At 31.0% G+C, this 25,541-nt stretch overlaps 6 protein-coding genes across 15 annotated transcripts; 4 read left to right on the top strand and 2 right to left on the bottom strand.

Annotated features, from left to right (window-relative positions):
* The first annotated feature begins 375 nt into the window (after positions 1-375).
* On the top strand, positions 376-2,669 carry LOC117610961 (tRNA pseudouridine synthase-like 1). Of its 4 annotated transcripts, none has more exons than XM_034338820.2 (7): positions 376-500; positions 603-894; positions 1,079-1,216; positions 1,327-1,461; positions 1,535-1,681; positions 1,767-2,001; positions 2,257-2,669. In XM_034338820.2, the coding sequence occupies exons 2-7, from the start codon at positions 848-850 to the stop codon at positions 2,518-2,520; spliced, it is 966 nt and encodes a 321-aa protein (XP_034194711.1). In that variant the 5' UTR covers positions 376-500; positions 603-847; the 3' UTR covers positions 2,521-2,669. The 4 variants fall into 4 exon arrangements, with proteins under 4 accessions (XP_034194711.1, XP_076549452.1, XP_034194712.1 ...); XM_076693338.1 differs by lacking the exon at positions 376-500 and adding an exon at positions 513-527; XM_076693337.1 differs by having other exon boundaries at positions 439-894.
* Positions 2,585-3,939, top strand: LOC117610962 (dual specificity protein phosphatase 19). Its single transcript, XM_034338822.2, has one exon. The coding sequence runs from the start codon at positions 2,585-2,587 to the stop codon at positions 3,164-3,166; it is 582 nt and encodes a 193-aa protein (XP_034194713.1). The 3' UTR covers positions 3,167-3,939.
* On the bottom strand, positions 3,923-11,277 carry Dp1 (satellite-binding protein 1 Dp1). The gene is made up of 23 exons (XM_034338815.2): positions 11,253-11,277; positions 11,083-11,151; positions 10,135-10,337; positions 9,834-10,049; positions 9,536-9,742; positions 9,249-9,464; positions 8,993-9,176; positions 8,599-8,913; positions 8,414-8,523; positions 8,181-8,337; positions 7,733-7,908; positions 7,530-7,661; positions 7,309-7,455; positions 7,066-7,224; positions 6,860-6,994; positions 6,557-6,775; positions 6,341-6,476; positions 6,122-6,273; positions 5,919-6,047; positions 5,714-5,824; positions 5,455-5,652; positions 5,168-5,386; positions 3,923-5,083 (listed from the first exon to the last, which is right to left on the bottom strand). Exons 3-23 carry the CDS (start codon positions 10,294-10,296, stop codon positions 4,862-4,864), a joined length of 3,702 nt encoding a protein of 1,233 aa, XP_034194706.1. The 5' UTR covers positions 10,297-10,337; positions 11,083-11,151; positions 11,253-11,277; the 3' UTR covers positions 3,923-4,861.
* A 307-nt stretch (positions 11,278-11,584) lies between these two features.
* Positions 11,585-14,137, top strand: Gk1 (Glycerol kinase 1). The gene is made up of 9 exons (XM_034338819.2): positions 11,585-11,812; positions 12,123-12,381; positions 12,454-12,677; positions 12,751-12,957; positions 13,034-13,144; positions 13,222-13,475; positions 13,550-13,755; positions 13,852-13,983; positions 14,050-14,137. Exons 1-9 carry the CDS (start codon positions 11,738-11,740, stop codon positions 14,130-14,132), a joined length of 1,551 nt encoding a protein of 516 aa, XP_034194710.1. The 5' UTR covers positions 11,585-11,737; the 3' UTR covers positions 14,133-14,137.
* Positions 14,138-14,278: 141 nt separating this feature from the next.
* On the bottom strand, positions 14,279-20,608 carry LOC117610959 (uncharacterized). 4 transcript variants are annotated; one of them, XM_076693334.1, is made up of 15 exons: positions 20,468-20,608; positions 20,283-20,375; positions 17,936-18,057; positions 17,763-17,873; positions 17,512-17,696; positions 16,951-17,114; positions 16,697-16,869; positions 16,567-16,627; positions 16,376-16,502; positions 16,048-16,190; positions 15,866-15,977; positions 15,509-15,790; positions 15,013-15,429; positions 14,821-14,919; positions 14,279-14,734 (listed from the first exon to the last, which is right to left on the bottom strand). In XM_076693334.1, the coding sequence occupies exons 3-15, from the start codon at positions 18,021-18,023 to the stop codon at positions 14,639-14,641; spliced, it is 2,058 nt and encodes a 685-aa protein (XP_076549449.1). In that variant the 5' UTR covers positions 18,024-18,057; positions 20,283-20,375; positions 20,468-20,608; the 3' UTR covers positions 14,279-14,638. The 4 variants fall into 4 exon arrangements, with proteins under 4 accessions (XP_076549449.1, XP_076549448.1, XP_076549450.1 ...); XM_076693333.1 differs by lacking the exons at positions 20,283-20,375; positions 20,468-20,608 and adding an exon at positions 20,122-20,261; XM_076693335.1 differs by lacking the exons at positions 20,283-20,375; positions 20,468-20,608 and adding an exon at positions 19,119-19,253 and having other exon boundaries at positions 16,951-17,108.
* On the top strand, positions 19,411-25,514 carry Nos (Nitric oxide synthase). Of its 4 annotated transcripts, XM_076693331.1 has the most exons (25): positions 19,411-19,533; positions 19,936-20,072; positions 20,194-20,356; positions 20,480-20,571; positions 20,641-20,782; positions 20,845-20,984; positions 21,044-21,218; positions 21,336-21,437; positions 21,495-21,689; positions 21,763-21,860; positions 21,934-22,078; positions 22,177-22,281; positions 22,347-22,414; positions 22,481-22,624; positions 22,684-22,858; positions 22,930-23,059; positions 23,119-23,197; positions 23,278-23,471; positions 23,639-23,808; positions 23,889-24,099; positions 24,163-24,250; positions 24,327-24,451; positions 24,514-24,659; positions 24,741-24,932; positions 24,999-25,514. In XM_076693331.1, exons 1-25 carry the CDS (start codon positions 19,429-19,431, stop codon positions 25,104-25,106), a joined length of 3,429 nt encoding a protein of 1,142 aa, XP_076549446.1. In that variant the 5' UTR covers positions 19,411-19,428; the 3' UTR covers positions 25,107-25,514. The 4 variants fall into 4 exon arrangements, with proteins under 4 accessions (XP_076549446.1, XP_076549444.1, XP_076549445.1 ...); XM_076693329.1 differs by having other exon boundaries at positions 20,480-20,782; XM_076693330.1 differs by having other exon boundaries at positions 23,889-24,250.
* Positions 25,515-25,541: the final 27 nt, after the last annotated feature.

Below are 25,541 nucleotides of genomic sequence, written 5' to 3' on the forward strand. Positions count from 1 at the left end.
GCCGGTATTCAAAGAACGTCTCCCATGCACCGGGGTCCCAAATACCCCAGGATGGAATCAGGTCGGTATGCATAGAGCGCCACTAGGGCTTCGGGGCCCCTGACACCCCGGATACCAAAATGACAGTATGTAAACAGTGTCACCGGTGCTACGGGGTTCCTGACACCCCAAGATGATATCATGTCGGTATGCAAAGATGGTCAATGGTGCTTCGGGGTCCCTGGAACCCCGGGTGCTATACTATTGGTATGCAAAGATAGTCACCTGCGTCTCGGGGTCCTTAATACCCCATATGATATCAGGTCGGTACGCAGACGGCGTTATTTACGCAACGGGGTCCCTAACACCCCCGATAATGTCAGGTCCGTATGAAGAGGGCACAACCAGTATCATGTTTTTCCAGAGTTTATTTAATTTACGTCATTTATTTTTTTTTGCTTATTAAATAAGCTCTTCGAAGGGGAATAACATTTATGATTATATCCTTCTTCTATATACAAGTTTGTCAAACAATTACAATAATAATTGTTCAGTTTTGTTCTGCTTTTGACTGATCTAAAATAAAAATAGAATCAAAGGGAGTAAAGATTGTGTTTTTTCAGATGTCACTTTGAAATACGGTAAAATAGGCACGATTATCATACTGTGCTCTCTGCATGCAGATCTAATCTCATCTGGGGTGTCTGGGATCCTCAAAATCATACCCCTCTCAAAACCTATCCAATCTTCTTGTATTTATAGTCACTGGGTCCATATAAATAAACTTACAGCTTGTAAAAGTGATGTGCAAATTTAATTTATAACTAAAAAGTTAAATAGACCTTGTACGTTTTGATAAATTAAAGCAATGAAAAGATATTTCATTAGATTTTCATACCTTGGAAAACAGTACAGGTATAATTACAAATATACTTTATTTTAATTCTACTGTAGCTTGTAATCTTTACTATTATTAAAGATAACAATTTCTGAATATATTTTGTAAAGTGCAAAAAGATAAATTTAAAAAATGTCAATACAATATTATATGTGAGATAGATAGATATATATATATATATATATATATATATATTTTTAGAGGACTCCAGAAAAATGTTGTTACAGATGACCACATTATGGTACATGATACAGATACTATTCAAGGTACTATAGAATCTGCTTTTTCAACATTAATACCAAAATGCATGGTTAGGCCAAGGTTCTATTCTTCTAGCAGGTGAATACGTTTGTATAGATCTGCTTTTGTTTTATTTTACATATACGGTGTATCATCAAATATTGGTGCAGTTATACTTTTATTATAATTGTAAAATATGATATTTATAGAACAGATACTGGAGTTCATGCTTTGTGTAATGCAGCTCACATTGACATAGAGAATAAATATGATGCTATCTATAATCCTGACTATGTACTTAAAACTATTAATCGATATCTGATAAAATGTAATCATGATATTAGGTAATTAGTTATTTGTTATTAACATACTTTTTATTCTTTATAAATATTTAATAACTTAACATTGCATTTTAAGACTTCTAGAATTTGTTCCTGTGAAGCTAGATTTTCATGCTAGGTATTTTGTACAGTCTAGAACATACATGTATAGATTTATGATAGCTAAAAAAAAGAATGAACAGAGAATACCTGTTATAGAAGCATCACAGTGTTACCATTTAAGGTATTATTTATGTTCATCAAAGATACATTCTTTTTAAAATATATTATTGATTACTGTATAATCTTTTGTATCATATACATAATAGGTCAGAAACTTTTGATTTAGAAAGATTAAAAGCAGGAACCAAATTATTTATGGGAACAAAAAATTTTCAAACTTTTAGTGCAAAAAAAATATCTCATAGACCAATCAATTTTATAAGGACATTAAATTCTTTGACTATAGAAGAGGGTCAATCACTTATGCCATATGATACATTGTCCCAAAATTTTGACTTTTGGAATGTTGTATGCTCATCACATTCTTTCTTATATAAACAGGTACATTTACCAATATTATCTTTAATAATAATTGAATGTTATTAACTCTCTACAAATATGTCGAAGTCCAATGAATAATTGCTTTCTTTGCTGAGGAATTTTTTTGACAAATATCTATAAATCAGTATAATTATACTTCTTTTATATACATATAGGAATATATTTAAATTTCAGTCATTTGATTTTTCACTTTGAAGTATTCATATATGTATATTCCTATAAGTAAATCTGATGTAAATGTAATTTTTGTTACAGGTTAGACGGATGGTAGGAGCATTACTTGCCCTAGCTACTGGAAAAATAACAGAAAAGGATATAACTATAATGTTACAAGTTCCTGGCCATCATAATTGGCTTACTCAAATACACCCAGTTCCAGGATTTGGTTTATATCTTGTAAATGTAGAGTACTGTCAAAATGAAGTAGATAAATATTGTATAAAATACAAAACGTGTCCTAATAGACAATCTATAGTCATTCCAGAAGATGAAAATGAAGTAAATTGTGTACAGACATAAATGAATTAACTTTTTTAATTTCTACAATTTTATCTTAAATCTGCCAAGTATTGTTTATATAACAATGAGCTTAGAAAGTTTAATTATAAATAAAAAGTTACATCTGAAATCTTGTAAAACTGTTGTAACTAATATGCTTGGACAAAGGTACGAAGAAATTGATGGTGAAAAGAAAGAATTACCAGCTGGAGTACCATTTGTGGTAGATAATAAGCCTGATTTTCAAATCAGTCAAATAATTTCTGGACTATTTCTGAGTTCGCAAGATCCTGTTGTAAGTAAAGAAATTTTACAAGAACATGATATTCATCACATTTTAAGTATCGGTATTAACGTAACGGTAAAATTTAATGGGATTAAATATTATAACTGTGATTTATTAGATCTGCCTGAATCTGATCTAATTGTAGCAGTAAAAAGATGTTATAAAATTATACACGAAAATCGTCATGAAAATATTCTTGTACATTGCAATGCCGGTGTATCTCGTTCACCAGCAATTATTATTTCTTATTTAATAATTTCCGAAAAGTTATCTTACAGTGATGCTTATGCCAAAGTGAAAAAATTGAGAAATTACATTAAACCTAACGAAGGATTTGTAAAACAATTAAAAATGTTACGATCCTCATCTATTTTCCAATAAATATATTAAATTGACAAAGTAATTAATGTCATTAACTTATTTAAAAATATGGTTACAAACCATAGAAGGAAAAAATAACACCTTTTTAACAATAGATTAATTATTATAATATATATGTATATGTGTGTATATATATATATTGTTACAATAGAATTCATATATCATGACATGTGTACAGAGAATATTATTTCATAATTACAATTATTTTGTATTTATAATTCATTAGAAAAGGTACATTCATGCACAGCATCTATCAAATCTGTAGCCAAAACTAAGCATATTAAGATTGCTAATTCTGGCATATGCGTATACACCATGCGTTGGAGATGACACGTAAGTCGTCATACCAAGTAGTTTTATAAAAATTACTGTAAATCTAAAAAATATAGGTGAATTTCTGTATACATGATAGTATCTATTATTTTATTCATGATGGTAGTATATTATTGTACCTTGTAGTACAATACCTATCATATTGATTATATATATATAATAATTATTATCAATATTTATATACTATATATAATTATATATAAACTAATATTCACATTCCTCCAACAATTGAAATGAGCTGTCTTGAAGAAAATAGACAAGGCACTTGAACCGAATATCTTTTCTTAGCTAGTTGGCCTCATAAATAGTAGAATGCAAAAATTTGCACATCATACAGCAAACATTAAAACAGAAAGAATAAATAAAATTAGCTATTCAAAGAATACGGCGTATCGCTTTTAAATTATAGATATTCATGATTTCTTTTCTCTTTTAATAATCCCAATAATCTCGTGTCTCGTCTTTGATGACTGCATAAAAGCAGTGGAATTATAGCAAGGCCTTCTAAAGATCATGATCCCCCAATGCATATTTAATGTTCATTAATTTTTTCTTAAATTCAATATTTAATAATATACTACATTCAGTTTACTGGCAGATACTTGCACTTTTTTTTCAGTGTACCGTAATTTTAAAAGTATAAAGCGATTTTATTATATTACATTACCTACATAACAAAAGACAGGAAATCATGTTTAAGAACGTTTTCCTTAGAAAGACCTTAAAGCTTTACGTTCCACAAAAGTTTGATACAGACTCTAATATCATCATGATAGTTAAAAAACGATTTCACTTAAGTCCAACACAAAAAAAATGCAATTTATATACAAAAAATATAAATAAATTAACAAAACATTATATCCGGTTAAACGAAATATGTTTAACCGAACAATCTATGCGGATAGAGACAATCTGAAAAATATATAATATACACAAGAAAATTAGTTCCTACGAAGCCACAGTCTTAAGTACAACATATCTGTACCTGAAAGGCATATCAGTAAAAGTAAGTTATGAAGAAATCAGACGTTCTGTTTATGAATGAAATCCACTCGCAATTTGCGTCTGACTGTATGTGTGTATATTCCTAACATGGCAATCAACTTAAAATATCATGCGTTACAGTTACAGATACATAGGTTATTTAGTATATGAACTGCAAATATAAACATCATCGTCAAACGTTATGTAGTAAACCAGTATCAGAGTCCAATAGAGTGGCCAGGTCGTATGCAGCAACATCAGTAATGGAACAGGGAACCACCTAGCACTAATGTGTGTACCCTTTTGTATCGTTTGTCAGAGGAAAGTTATATAATGTTACCTTATAGTTTTTCAGTGAGTTTTACTGGATTGATATTATTAACGTTTTACGCCCCATGGACCGTCAGGATTAGTCACAGGTACGTGAGAATACCCAGCAAATTGAGGAAATTCCTCAACGCTGGCGGTATTCGGAGCACTTTGTGGTTGCTGTTCCCAAGGTCCTCCTTTCACAACAAAGCCGGAATTTCCAGAATTCCTTTCATCGCGTTGAGGCGAGCGTAAATTTTCACGATATTCATTTTCTAAAACATCTTGAATCTGAAATTTCATAATATTATATAATAGAATGTTTCAAGACTTAAGCATTAAAATGTAGATAACAGCAGTCTATTCAATATTTACATATTCTTCTTCCAAGTTCAATAAACGATCTTTCGCATCGGCTACATTTTCCTCCGTACCCACAATTGTTACAATATTAGGGTCAGGATCAGTTTTTCTTGGGAATTTGATATCCACTTTAAATTCGTCCATTATTTTACGAATATTTCTACCTTTCGAACCGATTAAACGTGAATGTACAGCAGCATTTATATGCACCTCTTCTTTTGTCAAACCATTCTATATTAAAAAGAAATATTTTATTAGAAACTATCCAATTCTAAGATATGAAATATGTATAAACTTACCAATTCATTGACAATTTTCATAATATCATCTCGTGCGCTACAAGCATTTTTTTCATAACCAGTAATTGTAATGATATGTTCTTCAGGGTCACCTTTACGAGGGAAATTAATTTGAACATCATGATCACTACGTATTTTATTAATTACTGCTCCCTTTCGACCAATTATTTTCGGATGATATTCTGGATCAACTTTAATCTAAGAAAAAAAGCAAGTTAATACTATAGAACATGGCATTTTCTAAAATAATTAAACTTACCTTCAATTCAAATGATTTTAAAGCTCTATCTTGTCGTTCAGCTTCCAATGCTTTACATTTATCGAGAATAGCTTGCTTTGCATTCTCAACACATGAAGGAGTTCCAGAAATCTAATAAACAAGCCATACTGTTATTGTTGGATTTTAAATAATAATGAACTACGAAACCTTAATTTTGACAATATTCGGTACTGCGCATACATACCTTGATATAATCAAGTTTTTCTTCTGCTGGAGACAGCATGATATGAACATCATATGTATTCATCAGTTCCCGCACATCACGACCTTTCTGACCTATTATTGAACGATGTAGATCAAACGGTACCTCTACCTATAATATATATTACATTTTATATAATTATTTGATATTTAACACTACTTAAAATGTTTCATGAGGAAACTAACTTCTATCGTAATCGGCACAAGATCTAATAATGCTTGTTTAGCAGCTGCTACATTTTCTGGCTGTCCAGTGATGCGAATAATATCACAGACTGGGATAGTATCCGTAACTTCCCCATTCTCACCATTCATCTGTTCCGCTACACGTTGTTCATCTGAAATATAAATATAAACATAAAGGTGTATTAATATTTTATCCAAAAAACAATTTCATGTACTAACCATACGTATCTCTGTCAGGGAATTTAATTTGTACATCATATTCGGACGTAATCATTTGTACTTTACGTCCTTTTGCTCCCATTACTGTACGATGATGTTTCTGGGGTATTACGCATTCTTCAGTTACCATAGATTCCTAAGAAATATAAGTAATATAATTTTGATTTCTATGAGAAATGTGGAATTAACAAAAGGATATTTATTTAAAAAATTTACCAGTTCCTGTACAATTTCTCGCATTCGCTGTTTCGCTGCTTCTATGCATTCGTGTGATCCTTTCAAAATGACTCGATCACTATCAACACCAGCTCTTGGGAATGAAATTTGCACTCCCCCACATTCATCTGCAATACGATGCAGTACTCCACCCCTGCGAGCTACAAAATGTCTGTGATGCTTTGGATCAATATGAATTTCCCCTTCAGTAATATTATCCTATAATACAAATTTATATAATTAAAAATAATTCCATTTTCACGCATAAATTCAGAAGTAATTAAATGTAATGGAAACTCTTACAATTTCACTAATTGTGGCCTCTAGTTCAGCCTTAGCTTTTTCAACAGCTTCCTTCTTTCCCATAATAGTAATTACTTCTTTATCTTGATCGTCATCGGTTGGGAATATAATACGTGCACCCGTGGATTCTCTTATCTAGAAGAAATAAAAATAGGTAAATATCGCAAACATATATAAAACTTCATTAATATAACTGACGCACAAACCTTTTTAATATTGGCACCATTTTTTCCAATGAGAAATTTGTGATGTTGTACTTTGGCACGAACTTCAGCCGAATAACTAGATAACTGTTTTTCATTTGTAAGTTCAAGTAATTGCTGTTTTGCCTTTTCAACATCCTCTTTAGGCCCTCTAATTGTTACCTAAGTACAAAATATTGATAATTTTACACCACATAATAACAAATTAAAAAATTGTAAATTATTACTATTGTTTAAATTCTTTACCTTATCGCTTCGGCTCTCTGCGGTAGGAAATTTAATTGCAACACCGCCACAATCTTCCATAATAGAATGAATCAATTTTCCGCCAGTGCCAATAAGTGAATTGTAAAACTTTGGTGGAATTACTATTTCATCGGTAACGATATTAGCCTAATATAAATGATATTATAATTAACTACTTTACATATTTATTTTATTTCTATACAAATAAAAAGCTAAATTACCAATTCATTTTGTATTTTTTGAATCATTTCTTTAGCTTTCTCTACGTTTTCCTTTTTTCCTGTGATAGTTATAACATCACTTTTCTCACCTTCAGCAGGTAAATCAATTTTAGTTTGTGTTTCTTCCCTAATCTAAATTAAAAATTAATTTATAATTAATTTAAGATAAAATATAATTAGGCTTTTTAGCAGTAGATACCAACCTTACGAATATTTACTCCGCCTTTTCCAATGACAAATTTATGGAATTGTTTGAAAATGGGTACTTCTAATACATAATTATTTTCGTTTAATTCTTTTACTAATTTCATTAGATATTTATGGCACTTATCTACATCTTCCTTGGGTCCTCTAATTTTTACTATATCTTCTTTCTCACCTATTAACAAAAAGTTTTTTAAATATCATATAAAATGCCCCAAAATTAAAAGTTTTATGTAATTATTTTTTGTTAATTTTTTGTATTCTATTTTTGTAAAGTTAACAGAGAAAGAGTGTATAACAATGCAAAATGATATATATTGTCTGCACTCTAAAAATTAACATCGAGCCCCTGTTGGATAAGCGCCAACAAGGGCCGAGGTCTTTTTGAATGTTTGTACCTGGCATAAATCCGAGTTCTAGTTATTGAATATATATCACGCTACATACCTGGACCAGGAATAGTAATCTGTACTTGGTTAAACTTATCTCTAATCTCTTTAATATTATCTCCCTTGTTTCCGATAATACTAGGATAATAACGATGATCTATTATCACATCTTTCTCTTTTTCATTTTCTAATTTTCTCACCATTTCTACTAATTCCTGTAATAAATTTAAATGTCAGTAAATATGAACTACATATTACTTCTTGTACATAAATTAAAGAAACAATACAAACCGTTTGAGCTTTAAGCACACCAGGGTGGTTTCCTTCAATACGAATAATATTACTACCGTCATTTTCCGAGATATTAATAACAACACCTGTACCTTCTTTTACACGATTTACTGTTCAGAGAAAAATAATAATGACACCTTAGTAAATAATTAATATAATAATTAAAATAATACGAAGTAACTCACCATTGCATCCATTTTTTCCAATAATATGTTTATAAAATCGAGGATCAACATTTAATTCTGTAAAAGTAAGCTTGGATATGAGATCACTAGCCATTAATTGAAGTTCATTTTGTGCTTTCTCTACTTCTTCAGGAGGACCTTCAATCTTGATTTTGTCTTCCTTTCCAGTAAATTCTACATTTACTTTCGGCATTTCTTGTGTGATACGTTTAATGTTCACTCCTTTTCGTCCTATTATATACTTATGAATCCACACAGGTGCTTTTACAACAGCCGTACGAACACTGTTTGCTTTTTCATACACTTTAGTCAATGCTGTATTATTGAATACATTTATTAACACGATGTTGATATATTTGTTTAAGTGTTTATAAAGATACAGACTAAACATTACCTTGACCAAGCTTTTCTTGAGGTCCACGGAGTGTAATAGTTCCGGTAGGAGAATCTGGTGCAGGCATTTCTACACTTACACCAGTCACTTGCAATATCTCTGCTATAGTACTACCACGAGGACCAATAACATATTTGTGCTGAGATTTGGGAACTTCAACTGATACTGTTGTACATCTCTTTTCCTAAATCATAATCATTATTTTAATTCTGAAATGAATGACAATTGTATATAATTTCCGTTCGAACTTTCATACCATATCTCTGTAAATATCTTCAATTTTTTGCTTTGCTGCCAAGACACCTTCTTTTTCACCTGCAATAGTAATCTCATCTTCTTGCACAGAAGCAGGAGGAATATTAATTCGAGCACCAGTTTCTGCCATCATAGCATTGAGATTCTCATTGTGTGCACCATGTATAAAAGGATGATATATTTTTGGCACAGATACTCTTTCAAATGCTTTTCTTGACTATAACATAAAAATTCAATGTATATGTTACATTTTATGATATTAATTAACTAACAAATTGTATTGCTTACTTGTTCATCTGAAATGACCCTAATTTCATGTTCAGCCTTTTCTATTCCTTCTTTTGTTCCTGTAATTGTGATTATATCTGACTGATCTTGTACAGATGGAACATTTATTTTTGTTGCAGTTGTTTTTTCTAGATCCTTGAGGCGCTGTCCTTGTTTTCCAAGAATCCAACGATGATGGTCCTTAGGAATGCTAATTTGTTTACTTGCCTACAATGATAATTCTATTATTAGATCGTTCACCGTTAATTAACGTAAAGTTAATTAATAAAACATCTTCAATCTAGCTATAACATTTAACCTGAGTCTGAAATGTTGTTAAAATTCGGCGCTTAGCTTCCAATACTTGGTTTTGCTTGCCAGTTATTAGGAATGTAAGAGATTGATCTTTTGATGATGCTATTTCAATATTGGTATTTGTCTCTTTCATTATTGTTTTACATGTACGTATGGATTCACGTTCCCCAAATTTATCACTGTGATCAAATTTGCGTTCTTCGCCGGGTACGCGAAATATCTAAAAAAAAAAAAAAAAAAGAAAGCAATAAAATAGTATGTTATCAAGAGATTGTATATATACATTCCACTTAAATGATATATACCTGTGTGATTGTTATACGTCCAAGCTGTAAATTATTATTTACAGAGAAAATATTTAATTTTCCTGAACTTGAACTAGCTGACTCAGGAAGAACTGGGAATGTCTCATCATAAGTAGGTGGCTCATAGGCCGTTCCCTCTTCCATTACTGACTGCTGCTGCATGATGGGGTTGTCCTGTTCCGTGCCAAGTCCTTACAGTAGCACTATAACACAAATTATTAATCAAATGGGGATTATTATTTAACACATACGGACCAGCATTAAAGACAGGTGCAATTCTTAAATATGAAATGCTTATATTTTATACAATTAATTTAAAAATAAGAAGACTTACATAATCAATTATATACTAAAATTTAATTACAATATTTATATGCATATTATATTTTAAATGAAATACCTTATTTTATTATTTTAACAGTTACAATACATTGTTTGAGAAAATGTAGTTAACATAAAAAAAGAAAGATTAAAAATTCCAAAAAATAGTAAGAAATTTTTATGAAAATTAATAGTGCCCATATCTATGAACAATCTTTCTTAATACATTTTTTTTACATAAATATTTGATTAATGATTGTATATTTAACTAAAATAGATTGAAACGCTTAACATCTATAAAAGTTCATAACGATTGCGATATTAAGTGGGAAATAGGAAAACAGTTCAAGTTAAATGCCAGCATGTCAATGACCACCAAGTGGTTGAGGCAGTGACCACCATATGGAATGAAGTATTCACTTGACACGTCATAAGATCGGTAACCTCTTTAAAAATGAATGTATGCACATTGCAGAGATCAAAAATAGTGTTCCTGTATTTTTCAATCGAAATAGAAGATTTGCAATGTAAGTCTGATGCCGTTATATCTCACAGAGTGAGAAGAACAAGAAGACGGAGAGGGATTCACATGGAGCAGGCACGACATATCCATGAAATAATACTTACTCTACCGTAATAAAGAAATCCGGCCAAGTAATAAACGTGTATTACGAAGCCAGTTTAATAGTTATTTGCCTGAAACATTACAAAATTCACGTGTATTAGACACTGATGAACACTTAATCTAATTCAATTATCATCGAACAAATAATTGTTCACTACACCCACAAACGTACGTCCGTCCTTACCGGTAACGCAAAGTGAAATGAGATAAATACTGGCTAAAACGCAGAAAATTACTAGAATAGAAGGATCTGTAGAAATATTTGCATTGCAAACCTTATAATGTAAAAAAGCACTATAAAAATAATATTTATATGGAAGAAATGTTAATTTTATTATAAACAACAAAGAAACAAATTATAACATAAAATTGTACAGTTCATTTTTATTCCCTGTATTCCAAAGTCCATACGACATTGTTTAATGAAGAATGTATTTCTAACGTAATCAATAAAAACGATATATTGAACAGGAAGTAAATTAATATCTTTTTATTTCATCTGTAATATATACATCACTATCACTGAACGAGTTTTATATTTTGTATAAATTATGTAACAAGTTAAGATAAAGATTAAGTATAGATCATCGTTCGAATACCTCTAAATGTGTTTTTGAAGATTTCATTGAATTTTAAGTGGAACAAAAAAAATATACTATGTCTCAAAACTTGAATCATCCCGGGCCATTTATAGGTGCAATCGACGAAGGAACAAGTAGCGCTAGGTTTCTAGTGAGTACATTTTTTTCTGTTTTATAGAAATTCACACACCAAAATTGATATTTTTTGACCAAGATATCTAAATGGAACTTGAACCTCACGTAGAACATACTCCTGTAGATCACTATGATTACTTTATGATATCTTCTATAACTTTCTCATCATTAATTTATGAATCATTTTTATCTTATTTTTAATATTATTTCAGTATTTCTTCTTCATTTGTAAACCTGATAAATGTAATTGTTACTTTGTATATAAACAATAATGTATTAATAAAAAACTTTGAAACCTAAAGCATAATGTATTATATTTATTTTAGGTATTTGATGTATTGCATAAAAAAGTAGTAGCCTCACACCAGATTGAAATTAAGCAGAAGTACCCACAAGAAGGATGGGTAGAACAAGATCCAAAAGAGATTATCCAATCTGTCAGAGAATGTATCAAGAAAACGATAGAAAAATTAAAGGATATTGGTTTAAGTGTATCAGACATTAAAGCAATTGGGATTACCAATCAACGAGAAACCACTTTGGTGTGGGATAAAAATACAGGAGAACCATTGCACAATGCAATTGGTAAGACACTGTCCATTATTTACATATTATTATAATGTCATTTATGTGCTTATATAGAATGAAATTTTATAGTATGGCTGGATATGAGAACAACTACAACTTTAGAAGATATATTAGACAGTGTACCTAACAAATCAAGAAATAAAAATTATTTAAAACCACTTTGTGGGCTTCCAATGTCACCATATTTTAGTGCTCTTAAAATACGTTGGCTTATTGACAATATACCTCGAGTTAAACATGCAGTAGATGAAGAAAGATGTGCTTTTGGAACAGTTGACACCTGGCTTATTTGGGTATTACCGTTAATTTTAATGTATCTGTTCTAAACCTCTTCCATTTATGATTTATTATAATTTTTCTGTACAGAATCTCACAAAAGGCCAACTACATATAACAGATGTTTCAAATGCTTCTCGTACTATGTTAATGAATATAGAAACATTAAAATGGGATCCTTTATTATGCCGATTTTTTGGAATTCCGCAACATATTCTTCCTGAAATACGATCTAGTGCTGAAGTATATGGGACAGTTTTAAATCCTGAAGTGCTTGCTGGTGTACCTATAGCAGGGGTAAATTATTAGAGAAATATTGTACTTAAAAATTAATATCTAACTAAATTCATATGTCTTTTTTTTACATTTACAGTGTGTAGGTGATCAACAAGGAGCTCTTCTTGGTCAATTATGTTTAAAGCCTGGACAAGCAAAAGCTACTTATGGAACAGGTTGTTTCTTACTGTATAACACTGGAAGTGTTGTATGTACTTACTTGCTAATATGTTATATGTACATAATCCAGAATTAGTTCATTTATTAAATATTTCATTTTTTTAGAAAGTAGATTCAACTCAGGGTCTTATAACAACTATTGCATATAAAATAGGTAAATCCCCAGCAGTTTATGCATTAGAAGGATCAGTAGCTGTAGCTGGAGCAGCTTTATCATGGTTACGTGATAATATGCAATTATTCAGTAATTTTGCACAGTGTCAGGAGATGGCAGAACATGTAGGATGTTCTGGAGACGTATATTTCGTACCCGCATTCTCTGGTTTATATGCACCATATTGGGAACAAGATGCACGGGGGTAGACAACTTGTCATAGTAACGCTCGAAATAATTATTCGAATATTACAAATCATAATTGTGTATATTTTTTAGGGTAATCTGTGGTATCTCTGAAGATACACAACAATACCATATTGTTCGAGCATCTTTAGAAGCCGTTTGCTTTCAAACAAGAGATATTTTAGAAGCAATGGTAAAAGATTCAGGAACAAAATTAACAACGTTACAGGTTGACGGTGGAATGACGGTAAATAATTTACTTATGCAATTACAAGCTGATTTAACTGGAATATGCGTCGGTACGTATATATGTTCATTAATTAACGTTAAACTTTTGATAATAAATTTCTATTGAAATTTAATATATATCGATACGATCTTAATGATTTAAATAGAAAGGCCTAATATGGTAGAAACAACATCATTAGGAGCTGCTATATTAGCCGGTGTTGGAGTAGACGTTATTGATATTAACGATGTAGACGCATCGCAAATTACAAAGTTTTCGCCCACTATTAAAGAATATGGTAATATTTTTATAAGCAGTATGGTATAGATAAATAATTTATAAATATTATATGTTTACATTTCAGAAAGAGACTTGAGATATTCAAAATGGAAAATGGCCGTGGAAAGATCTATGAAATGGGATTGTTCTTCTAGTTTCAGTAAATAATTAAATAAATTAAAACAAAACGTAAGTATGAGTGATAAATAAGATAAATTTACCATTTAAATGCAATAATCTAGACATTAGTGGACAGCTCAATATTCTATACGTAGCATGTAATTTAGTTTTCCATATATTTAATGGAGGGTAAAAATAATACATATTTTTTTGTCAAGCGTTAAGCAGATCTTATTAATACATCTTTAATTAATTATAACATATTTATTTTTTATTAAATAGGTTATTTTATGAATAATTGTCTTTATGTATTGGTACATGTATTTTTAACCAAACACCAAGATCTTGAAATTAAAACGCTTGCTTGTAACCTCTTCTTTTTAATTGTACATGAATATAATTTAAGGATTATGTACTCATAAATATTAAGTAATATAAATAGATTAAAGAATTACATGATAAGCTGCTATGAAGAAAAGGTCTTTTGAAATTGAAACGAAAACTATATTTTTCGTTTAAAAATTTAAATTAATTTGAGCACTATACAAGAGATTTTATTTTTTAAATATTCTTCGTGGAGTTCCATATTGTTTTAATCCTGTACTGCGCGTTTTAAATATTTTTTTCTTTTGTGGAGAATTAATTTGATCCTATTTATGAAAAGACATTTCAATTATACATTTAAATATACAAGCAATGTACAAAAATTGGAATAAAAATTGTCTAAATATAGTACCTTCTTTGTTTTGTCATTATTTTCCTGTGATATTATATGTAATTGTGTTGCATTCTTACTTTGAGAAAGGTAAGAGTAATTTTCAGTAGAGTCGAAAACCTATGAAAACAGTGTTATTTTGTTTCTTTTAAAAATATGATTCACTTAAAAAGTTAATGGTTTATAAAAATTATTTTGTTATAATTAACTTACATTTTGCAATTTATCATTGACGTTTGTAATATTAAAATCATATATATCTTGTTCTTTCTGAGTGGATATTTCATTTTTATTTTTAGATAATTTTTGTGACAAAATATTTTCTTGAAATTCTTGCTCTTTCATTTCGCTGTTCTGAGTCAATTTCATTTGACTTACTTCTACAATTGGTTGTGGCTTCCATTTTGATTTCTTTTGCAATTTATCAGAATTCTCTTTTGCATTATATTTTTCTATAATCTGACTTGCTTCGTTCATTTTATTCAACGTTTCGTTTAATTTTGTGAAAGCAGTATTTTGTGTGTCTATGGATTTCTTCATGTCTGCAAGTTTGATATTAAACTCATTTCTTAAAGATATTATCTCTTTTTCATGCTTTTGTTTTAATAATTCACAAACGTTTTCTAATTCCTGTATAAAGAAATAAAAACAATATTATCATCTGTAAATTTACGCAAAGTTTTTGTACATCAAATGTTTAATGTTATACCTGAACTTTTGAATGTTTCTCTGACAATATTTTTTCTTTTTCTTCCTCTAAATCCTTAATCGTTTTATTCAGTTTCATTATTTTCTGCTGATTATTATGTTTCATGTCTTCCAAGGATCTTTCAAGATCTAAATTACGAATCTGGGTTTCGTTTAATTGATTTTTTATATTAGATAAATCATCTATCACGTTCCTGTATTTATTATCTATTATATCAAGATCTTGAGCTAAACTTGTTTCTATATTCTGTCTTGCCTCTAAATTTTCTCGTAGTTTGTCAAACTATCAAAGAAATAAAATTAATTGTTTATATGTACAAAAATATATGAAGTAATTATATAAAGTGTATGATTATACTTCCTGCACTTTTGACTCCATTTGCGTTTTCAATTCTTCTTCCTTATGAACTGATTCTTCATATTTCAAACTTAATTCTGTGTTCTGATGTACTAAATCCTGCACTTTATTTCTGCCACAATATGCACGTGTATTTAATCAATGTAATTAAGAATACTGAATGTATGTGTAAAAATATTTACTTGCACGCAACGATCTCCTCTTGCAGCTTACAGATTTTCTTGTCTTTTTCTACGAACAGATTAGTCAAATTTTGTTTCTCTTCCGCGACTGTTTCTAATTTTACCTGGAGGTCCTTATTTATCGACGTGAGTTTGTCTTGTTTCTGAAATCAACAATCATAGTGTTTCACACACGTTCATTACATCTATGATAACAACGTGTAAGGATAGTACAGACGAGAAATAGTTTTTATTGTTTTCAGTAAAGAAGATAATACACGTCTTTCCGTATTAAAAAATTAAACAAGAAAAAAAAAGGTAAAAGTTGCTAAAATATTATGTTTTAGACCTTCATTAGTTCTAATTTTTCTTCTGCATGAATATTATGCAATTGATCTTTCTCTAAAATTGATTTCTTCTTTACTTCATCTAGTTGTTTTCTCAATTCCGTCTCCGCAATAACCATTTCCTGTATTCTAATAATAAATTCAATTAACAGATAATCAAATGATTTAGTATTGCTAATTTTTATACAAATACCGTTTTTCGTGTTGTGCTGCTTTATTTTCAACTGCACTAACAACATTCTTGTGTTCTTCATCTACATAAAAACATGATAAAGTATATATATAATTAAATAATTATTTCTGTTGTATTATTATGAATTTACCTTTTAATCTCATAATACTTAATTCTTGTTGTAGCTTTTTTACCGTTGATTGTTGCACGACTATAACATTATCATACAACTTTGACAAATTATCTTTGTGTTGTTGAAATTCTTTTAAACTTTCTGATATTTCATAGTAATATTTGGTAATTGATTCCCAATCACTGTTCAATCTACAAAAATAGATATTATTAGTAACAAAAATTTATAAATAATTATTGGTGTGTTTTAATTCATCATATTAGACATAATACTGTTGGAGTATCTCTTCTTTAGCTCTTAATTCAGTCTCATGAGAAGCGGATAATGAAGATATAGTTTCTTCAGCAGCTTGAAGTTTCTTCTGCAATTTCTGAATCTTTCGTTCCTCTATGGCGTATTTTCTTTTAATTTCTTCCACCATCGGACTCTCCTGCACCTATTTATAATAAATAACAGAATCGACTTTTGAAAGATAAAACCACCCTGGAGGCTTCAAAATGACAGGAAACTTTGTAAAGAGGTTTTTAAAGTTTTCTTGAAAAGAATACAAAATACGAAAGATATTTTTATAAGTATTCATAAAATATAGTTTTATCTACAATTTCGAATATTAAGATGTAAAAGAAAAAAACAAAATGGTGAACATCTTCTTATAAAAAGTTTGCATCAAATGCACTGCTACTATTCTAGCTCCTGTACCATATCTTAATATTTCATATTGTGTACAGAATTGTATTTTTTAAATACTTAATAAAATATTGTGAACATTTTATTTTAAAACAACCATTCATGAGGCCCTCAAGGTAGTCTTCCTCTTAACCGGAACTTCATACCTTTATTGATTGAGATAAAGGAGTTTGCATCCCCATATGTTTCGACCATTGTCCTATTAAAGCGTTAACAAATTTACCGCTTTGCCCGGTTTTCTGAATTTTTTCAAGATTTTCGTTGTGGCAAGATTGAATTTTACGCTTGGTACTATCCAATTTCGATTTCGTCACTTCTTTTCTAAAGGACCCTACAATATAAATCAAGAATATAATCAAACGTGATATTCTACTATTTTTATATTCTACGAACGTACCTCCACTCTGAGGAGTTTTAGAATATTTATCCGGACTATTATATGGAGTAAAATGAGTTCTGCTTTTAAGCTCCAACGAATGATGGGACATTGGGTTCCTCCTTCCGGATCCTAAAACAAATTATATATTAATGTTATTCACTACTCAAAATATACATATTAATGAAACCTACCACCATCCTGTGATGTTCTTTGCAATTTTTCCGGAGTCAAGTTGTAAGCTTCGCATTCAGATTTACGATTGTCTTCTTCTTGTTGCATCTTTATACTTCTTTTCTTCTTAAATAAAACTGAACTAGAACATAGATGAACAATTAACAGTGTGGTAAACCTTGCATACCAATATTCAGCAAAATACTACCTAATGTGACAATCAAATATAAAGTTATATTTTTATCCCAATATATATGTATATATTTCGTGAATTATTAATAAAAGTATTTTTGAATAAAACAAGAAAACAAGATGTAATTAGTTCTTTGATTAAAACGTTTTTAAAATGACCCTATCAAGAACGGCATTAGGGGTGAACTGATTAATTTCAAATTGTACTACTACGTGAGTAAACACAAGCTAGACCAATACTACTTGAAACATGAAACTGATAGAGCACGCAATATCGCGAGAGCGACAAAAAACTTGTTATAATATAATGATAATTTCGTTTCTGAAATTCCTGGAAATGCTAGATTTTTTTTAGGAGACCATCCTCTACCCCTGGTAGAGGTAGTTGTAATAATTATAATAATAATCTCATTAGCACGTTTGAAGAAATACAAAATCAATAACAAAAAATTGTAAAAATAGTTATTAATAATATATGACTTCGTTCAGTAAATTATACATTGAGCTGTTTCGTAAATTTACTACCAATTAGTCAACGCAGGAATTAAATAAGCTTGAAACGATCGTATTAACGATCACTAAAATATGTCGATTATACTGATAAATTGACAATAACATTTTATGTATTCGTATAATCTTTATACGTTATTCTTATTATAATAAAAAATAACAATCTTAAGTTAATATCTCTCTCAAATATCAAACAATTAAAAATAATACATCAAAGCGTCTAGAAAAAAATGTATAATACCTAAGAACAATCGCTGAAACATTGTAATAGACCAAATACTTGCAATTATAAAAATTGAATCATAAATATTCAATATTATTCAAATTCTCTGAAGTGAACCTTGAATATTGCAATTGATTCCATGAACTTGATCCTATCGTTAAGTCCTCCCTATTTAATCATACATTTTTTACCGTTCAAGACGTGCCTAATACTCTCTTATCGTTTGAATGAATTGACAATGAACAGTTAATAGAAAAATGATAAACATGATACGAAACTTGGTACAGTGTGGTATAGTTTGCGGTATCGGGAAAACGATTTACGATGCGCGGGAGTGTTCGGCGAACATTTCGGCGCGCTAAATCGATGGCGCATCTCGTAAAGTCCGGGGGTGTATACACTTCTACGTTAGTTTGTAGGAGATAACCATCCCTTCTACACCTCCCTTCGGTAGTATAGGAAGGATCGTGAAAGAAAGCTGAATCAGTGTACGTGCCGCTGCAGTATTATATACAAGCGGAGCGGTAAAGAGGTGAGCCAGGGGCAGACGTTTTCCAGTTGTGAGGTGACAGAACGACAGAAACGAGAATGAAGGAGCACGAGACAGGAGGATGTCAAAGGAAACCGACCAAACTCAGGAATCTCATCTACAAAACGGAAGCATTTGATTCCCTGCACGCTAGAAATGCTGAGGTATCTGTAATAAATCGTATAGATAATTTTTGTATTTTTTTTTTCATTTCTTTTTTTTTAATGAATTACTGTTTTTGTGGATTTGAAGATTTTTTTACCTGAATGATGCAAATGATTTAATTCTGTTAATTATGTATGAAAAAGAACAACGTGGGTGTTCGAATGGAGTGTGGGCGAATTTGTAACGAAGCACGTCAATACTATCGAAGAACTGAAGTTCGTTTTGGTGACCCACTAGTTGCACAAGGGTGCACATACATAATGCATTGCTTGACTCAGTCAGGAGGTCGCCTTTTAAGACAGTTTGAATGAATGCACCTGATGAAATAAAAGATATCCGATTATTTCGCGTTGATTGCTCTATTGAACAATAAAATAGTTGAAACAAATTTTTTTTTTTAGAGAACATTGTGTTCTAGCCGTGTATGTCTTGGTAGCATTATGCAGCTACCAATTCATAGTACAGAGGCTCGTTCCAGAGAAGAAATCCTAGTGCATGCGAAAGATTTCCTGGAGCAGTATTTCTCTTCTATTAGAAGGTATAAATTTAACGAAATAATTAAAGAATGAAAAAAGAAAATGCAATACTTAATATGTCGTAGTAAGCGTTGTTTGTAGTACTGAAAATTAATTTCACTCTCCTTTTTCAATCGGACCCAGATTAAACAGCGAAGCACATCGTTTTCGTTGGGATAGTGTACAGAAGGAAGTTTTAGTTACTGGTACTTATCAATTAACTGAAACGGAACTAGTGTTCGGAGCAAAATTGGCCTGGCGTAATGCTGCAAGGTGTATCGGTCGCATTCAGTGGTCGAAGTTACAAGTATGTAACAATCTAATTTCTGTAAAAGATTGAATTCAAGTAACGACAATTTACATTGCTATAGTCTTTTAAATAAAAATAATTTGAAGTTTTCCTTCTCATATGAGATACCTTTATTTCTAGGTGTTCGATTGTCGCTATGTAACAACAACCAGCGGTATGTTTGAAGCATTATGCAATCACATCAAGTACAGCACTAACAAAGGAAACATCAGGTATGCTCAAAAAATGCAATTATTCTTTTCACCGTTACCATCGCTTTCCCTGAATCATTCAAATTTCAGATCCGCAATAACAATATTTCCACAACGTACAGATGGAAAACACGATTATAGAGTGTGGAACCAACAATTGATCAGTTATGCGGGTTACAAGAATCCAGATGGTACCGTAACGGGTGATCCTGCTAACGTTGAGTTCACCGAGGTACGATTCTTCTTAAATCATTTGCTTTTTTAGGATATTCTTGTAATATGCTGTTCTTATAGCTGTGCATAAAACTAGGCTGGAAAGGTGCACGTAGCCGTTTTGATATATTGCCACTCGTGTTATCAGCCAACGGCCATGATCCTGATTACTTCGACATTCCAAGTGAACTTGTTCTCGAAGTACCTCTCAGTCATCCCACGTGAGTACCATCATTGCGATACTGTAAATTAGTATGTAATATTAATTCCTTTATCACAGGTATGATTGGTTTGAAAAATTAGAATTAAAGTGGTTTGCCATTCCTGCGGTGTCGGGAATGGTGTTTGACTGTGGAGGACTAGAATTCACAGCCGCACCTTTTAATGGATGGTACATGAGTACCGAAATTGGAGCAAGAGATCTCTGTGATGTTCAACGATACAATTTATTAGAGGTTTATCACTATTTAAATTTTGTTTTATTATATAATAAAAAGAACTTCCAAAGGTGATACCCTTAAATTTTAATGAAACGATATTTATGCCACGTCAATTTAATATATTAATTGCAGACAATAGCCACGCACATGGGGCTGGACACAAGAACATCCACCTCCTTATGGAAGGATAAAGCTATGATAGAAGCTAATGTTGCTGTGCTACATAGTTTTCAAGTATAATAATTCAAAACTTATTACTAAAAAGTGATACTAAACTGATACCATTTACAGATGAAAAACGTGACGATTGTAGATCATCATACTGCATCAGAATCTTTCATGAAACATTATGAAAACGAAATGCGATTGAGAAATGGTTGTCCAGCCGATTGGTTGTGGATCGTACCACCGATATCAGGATCAGCTACGCCTGTATTTCATCAGGAAATGGCTATGTATCATTTGAAACCGTCTTATGATGCCCAGGTCTTTTGTTAAACAAGTAATTTAGCACATACATCGTGCATTTCTGATATCGTTTTTTATTTTTTAATTCCAGGATCCTGCTTGGAAGACACATGTTTGGAAAAAGGGTCGGGATAAGAGATCAACGTCTAAAAAACCAAGAAGGAAGTTCCATTTCAAGCAAATTGCAAGGTAAACTTTGTAAAAATTAATAGTACAATTAATTTTCTACATAAACATGAATACTTTATATAAATACTTGTAGAGCTGTGAAATTTACATCAAAATTATTTGGAAGAGCTTTATCACGAAGGATTAAAGCCACAGTACTGTTCGCCACAGAAACTGGTACTTCGCAAATGTACGCTGAGAAACTGGGTGAATTATTAGGACATGCTTTTCATTCCCAGGTATTTATCATTTTACCGCATGTTATGTCAATCTTCCTTTTTACTTAATACTCTTAAAAATATGATGTCTCAAAAATACCTGAAGCTATCTATTGTAGGTACTCTCCATGTCAGACTATGATATTAGCAACATAGAACATGAAGCTTTACTATTGGTTATAACATCCACTTTTGGTAATGGTGATCCTCCAGAAAATGGTGAAGTAAGTTTCCTTTTTTTTTGCCTATTGAATAAATTGAAACTTAAATTATACATATTACTTCCTAGGCTTTTGCTCAAAATTTGTATGCAATGAAAATGAATGAAACTTACATCAATAGTGGTAACAAGATAAGGTACTTATTTATAATTACAACGAAATTTAAAGAAAGTTTACAACTGTTTGTATGATAATCCTGTAGCTTGGCAACTTCAAAATCGTTTATCAAAGCTAACAGCCAAACAGAAGTAAGTAACTCAAAGAAATTAGATAGATTGGATTCACTTCGTGGTTCCACTACGGATTCTCAAACAGAAGACACCTTTGGACCACTGAGTAATGTCAGGTATGTCGTGTCAAGATTATTTCATGACCATAAGATGAAGGTTGCAATATGTTTCTTAGATTTGCTGTCTTCGCACTGGGGTCATCCGCGTATCCAAACTTTTGTGCTTTCGGTCGTTACGTGGATAATTTATTAGGGGAATTAGGTGGAGAACGATTGCTGAAATTAGCACAAGGAGATGAGATGTGTGGACAAGAACAAGCTTTTCGAAAATGGGCAGCAGATACTTTCACTGTTCGTACCTTGTTGTTAATACCTTTTTTTTTGCCACTCTTCTTGTTAATGATTCAGTATAATTGTTCTAGGTTGCATGTGAGACATTTTGCTTGGATGATGATGATACTTTGCTCGAAGTTGCTTTATCTTTGGGATCAGAAGCTCTGTCAGCAGCAACTGTTCGTTTCGTAGAAGCTGAAGCTCAACCAATTGGAAAAGGTGCATATTTATACCTGCAATATATTTATTTAAAAATTTCTAATTGTAATAATTTTCAGCATTAAGCAAATGCCATAATAGAAATGTAACTACTTGTAACATGTTCCGGAAAACAAATTTAAGCGGCGATTTGTTGAGGTGATTATAATATATTTAACTCGTTCCTAATTTTATATAATAAATTTTCAATTTTGTATTTTCTTTTTTATTTTCCATAGCGGAACTACATTACTTTTGGAACTTGATGACATAGCTAGCATGGAAATCCCGTATAAACCCGGTGATCATTTAGGAGTTTTCGCATGCAATAGACCAGAATTGGTAGAAGGAATTTTGAAACGAATACAAACTCCTTTTGATCCAGATGTACCCATTGAATTACAGATGCAAAAACAATCTCATACTCCAAATGGTTTGTATTAAAATTATTATTTTTCTAAATTGCATTTGGAATTTTAATTAAAATCTAATTATTTCGAGATAATGATACTAGTGTAAGTCAACAGTATAAAGCAAAGGGTTAAAGATTATCATATTCTATTTGATGATTTCGGCATTTTCTGTTTTTCTTCTATCCAGGCATTGTGAAAACATGGATGCCGCATGATAGGTATTTACCCAACTCTTTAAGAATGTTGTTGACCAGATTTCTGGACATTACAACACCACCGACACCGAATCTTCTTAGATACTTTGCATCGGTAGCGACAAATCCAAAAGAACAAACGCAACTTCATCTTTTATCTTCTGTAAATATGAGATTGATATTTAATAAAAAGATATATTGGTTCATTGAAGGTTTGAAGAAATTGTAAGGACTTTTATACAGGATCCGGCAGCTTATGAAGATTGGAGACATTGGAAATTTCCTAATTTGGTAGAAGTATTGGACGAATTTCCATCCGTAAAACCATTCGCACCGTTGTTGCTGCTTCATTTAACTCCTTTGCAACCAAGATTTTACAGCATCTCTTCTTCTCCAGATGTACATCAAGGACAAATACATCTCACTGTTGCAATAGTACAATATACGACACAAGGTATATACTTATATTTATTTGTCACACACTCTAAACATAAAATCATTTTAAAAAATATATTAGGTGGTTCTGGACCAGTTCATTACGGAGTTTGTTCCAATTATTTGCGTGAGATATCAGATGGAGAACCTTTGTATGTATTTGTTCGTAGGTAAGTTTATGCTTTCGATATTAGCTTCTACTGTTTTATTATATAAAGGATATAATATTCTTCTTCTTGTGTTTAGTGCGCCTAACTTTTATATGCCAACTGAACCAAAAGCACCAATGATACTGGTTGGTCCAGGAACCGGAATCGCTCCTTTCCGTGGTTTCTGGAATCACCGACTTGCTCAAATGAAGTATCGACCAGGTATTCCATCCATGATTGACAAACATAGTCATTGAAATAATCATACCATGTGAAATTTATAGATCTTGAATATGGAAAGGTGTGGCTATTCTTTGGTTGCCGGAATACGAACTTGGATCTGTACAGGCAAGAGAAAGAGGAAATGGTGAAAAGTGAAGTTCTGGATAAGGTCTTCTTAGCACTTTCTCGAGAACCTGGATTGAAAAAGGTCGTATACTTGGATCTCGGCCTGCAGAAGTTACATTATACTTAATTTATTGTTATTTATTGTATATTCTATTCTTAACAGACATACGTACAAGATTTAATTCAAGCGGAAGCTCCACAAATTTATGACATGTTAGTATATGAACAAGGTCATTTTTATGTCTGTGGCGACTGTACTATGGCGGAGGACGTTTATCAAACTTTAAAACACATTATACAAACTCATGGTGAAATGACGGATAAACAAGTTGAAGCGTATATGTTATCGTTGCGCGTAAGTCATGTCATAATTTCATCATTAAGTAATAAACTCAGACTGTTTATATAACTTATTTTTTAGGACGAAAATCGTTATCACGAAGACATATTTGGTATAACGCTACGAACAGCGGAAGTACACAATCGATCAAGGGAAACAGCAAGAAGTAGAATGGCTGCAGAACCTTAGATCTCATTATAGCATACTTTTAATCTTTAAAAGTTTTGACAGATTTTTAGATAGTTTTCAATTATGCATATCGTGCATTTGACCTGTTGAATCGTAAAAAAATTAAGATACTCTTACTTGTTTTATGACATATCTTATGAAAGCATGATTTATCATAAATTCATTATCAATTATAATGTACGAATTTCTAGTATTACATACGTATATATTTTTGATGATATTAAAATCTACTTCAAATTAGAAATATCAAATATGTCCCTGTTTTTAGTATAAAAACAGGATAAAATACATATCCGAAAAATGTGCAACTAATTAAAAAAACTATTGAATGTTTTAACAATTCACATTAGCAATAATATGTCATCAATAAAACATAAAATATGTTATATAAAACATTGAATGTATGACACTACATTCTTTAAATAAGTTTTAATA

The sequence above is a fragment of the Osmia lignaria genome, chromosome 3, assembly GCF_051020975.1.
Source record: "Osmia lignaria lignaria isolate PbOS001 chromosome 3, iyOsmLign1, whole genome shotgun sequence".
NCBI lineage: Eukaryota > Metazoa > Arthropoda > Insecta > Hymenoptera > Megachilidae > Osmia > Osmia lignaria.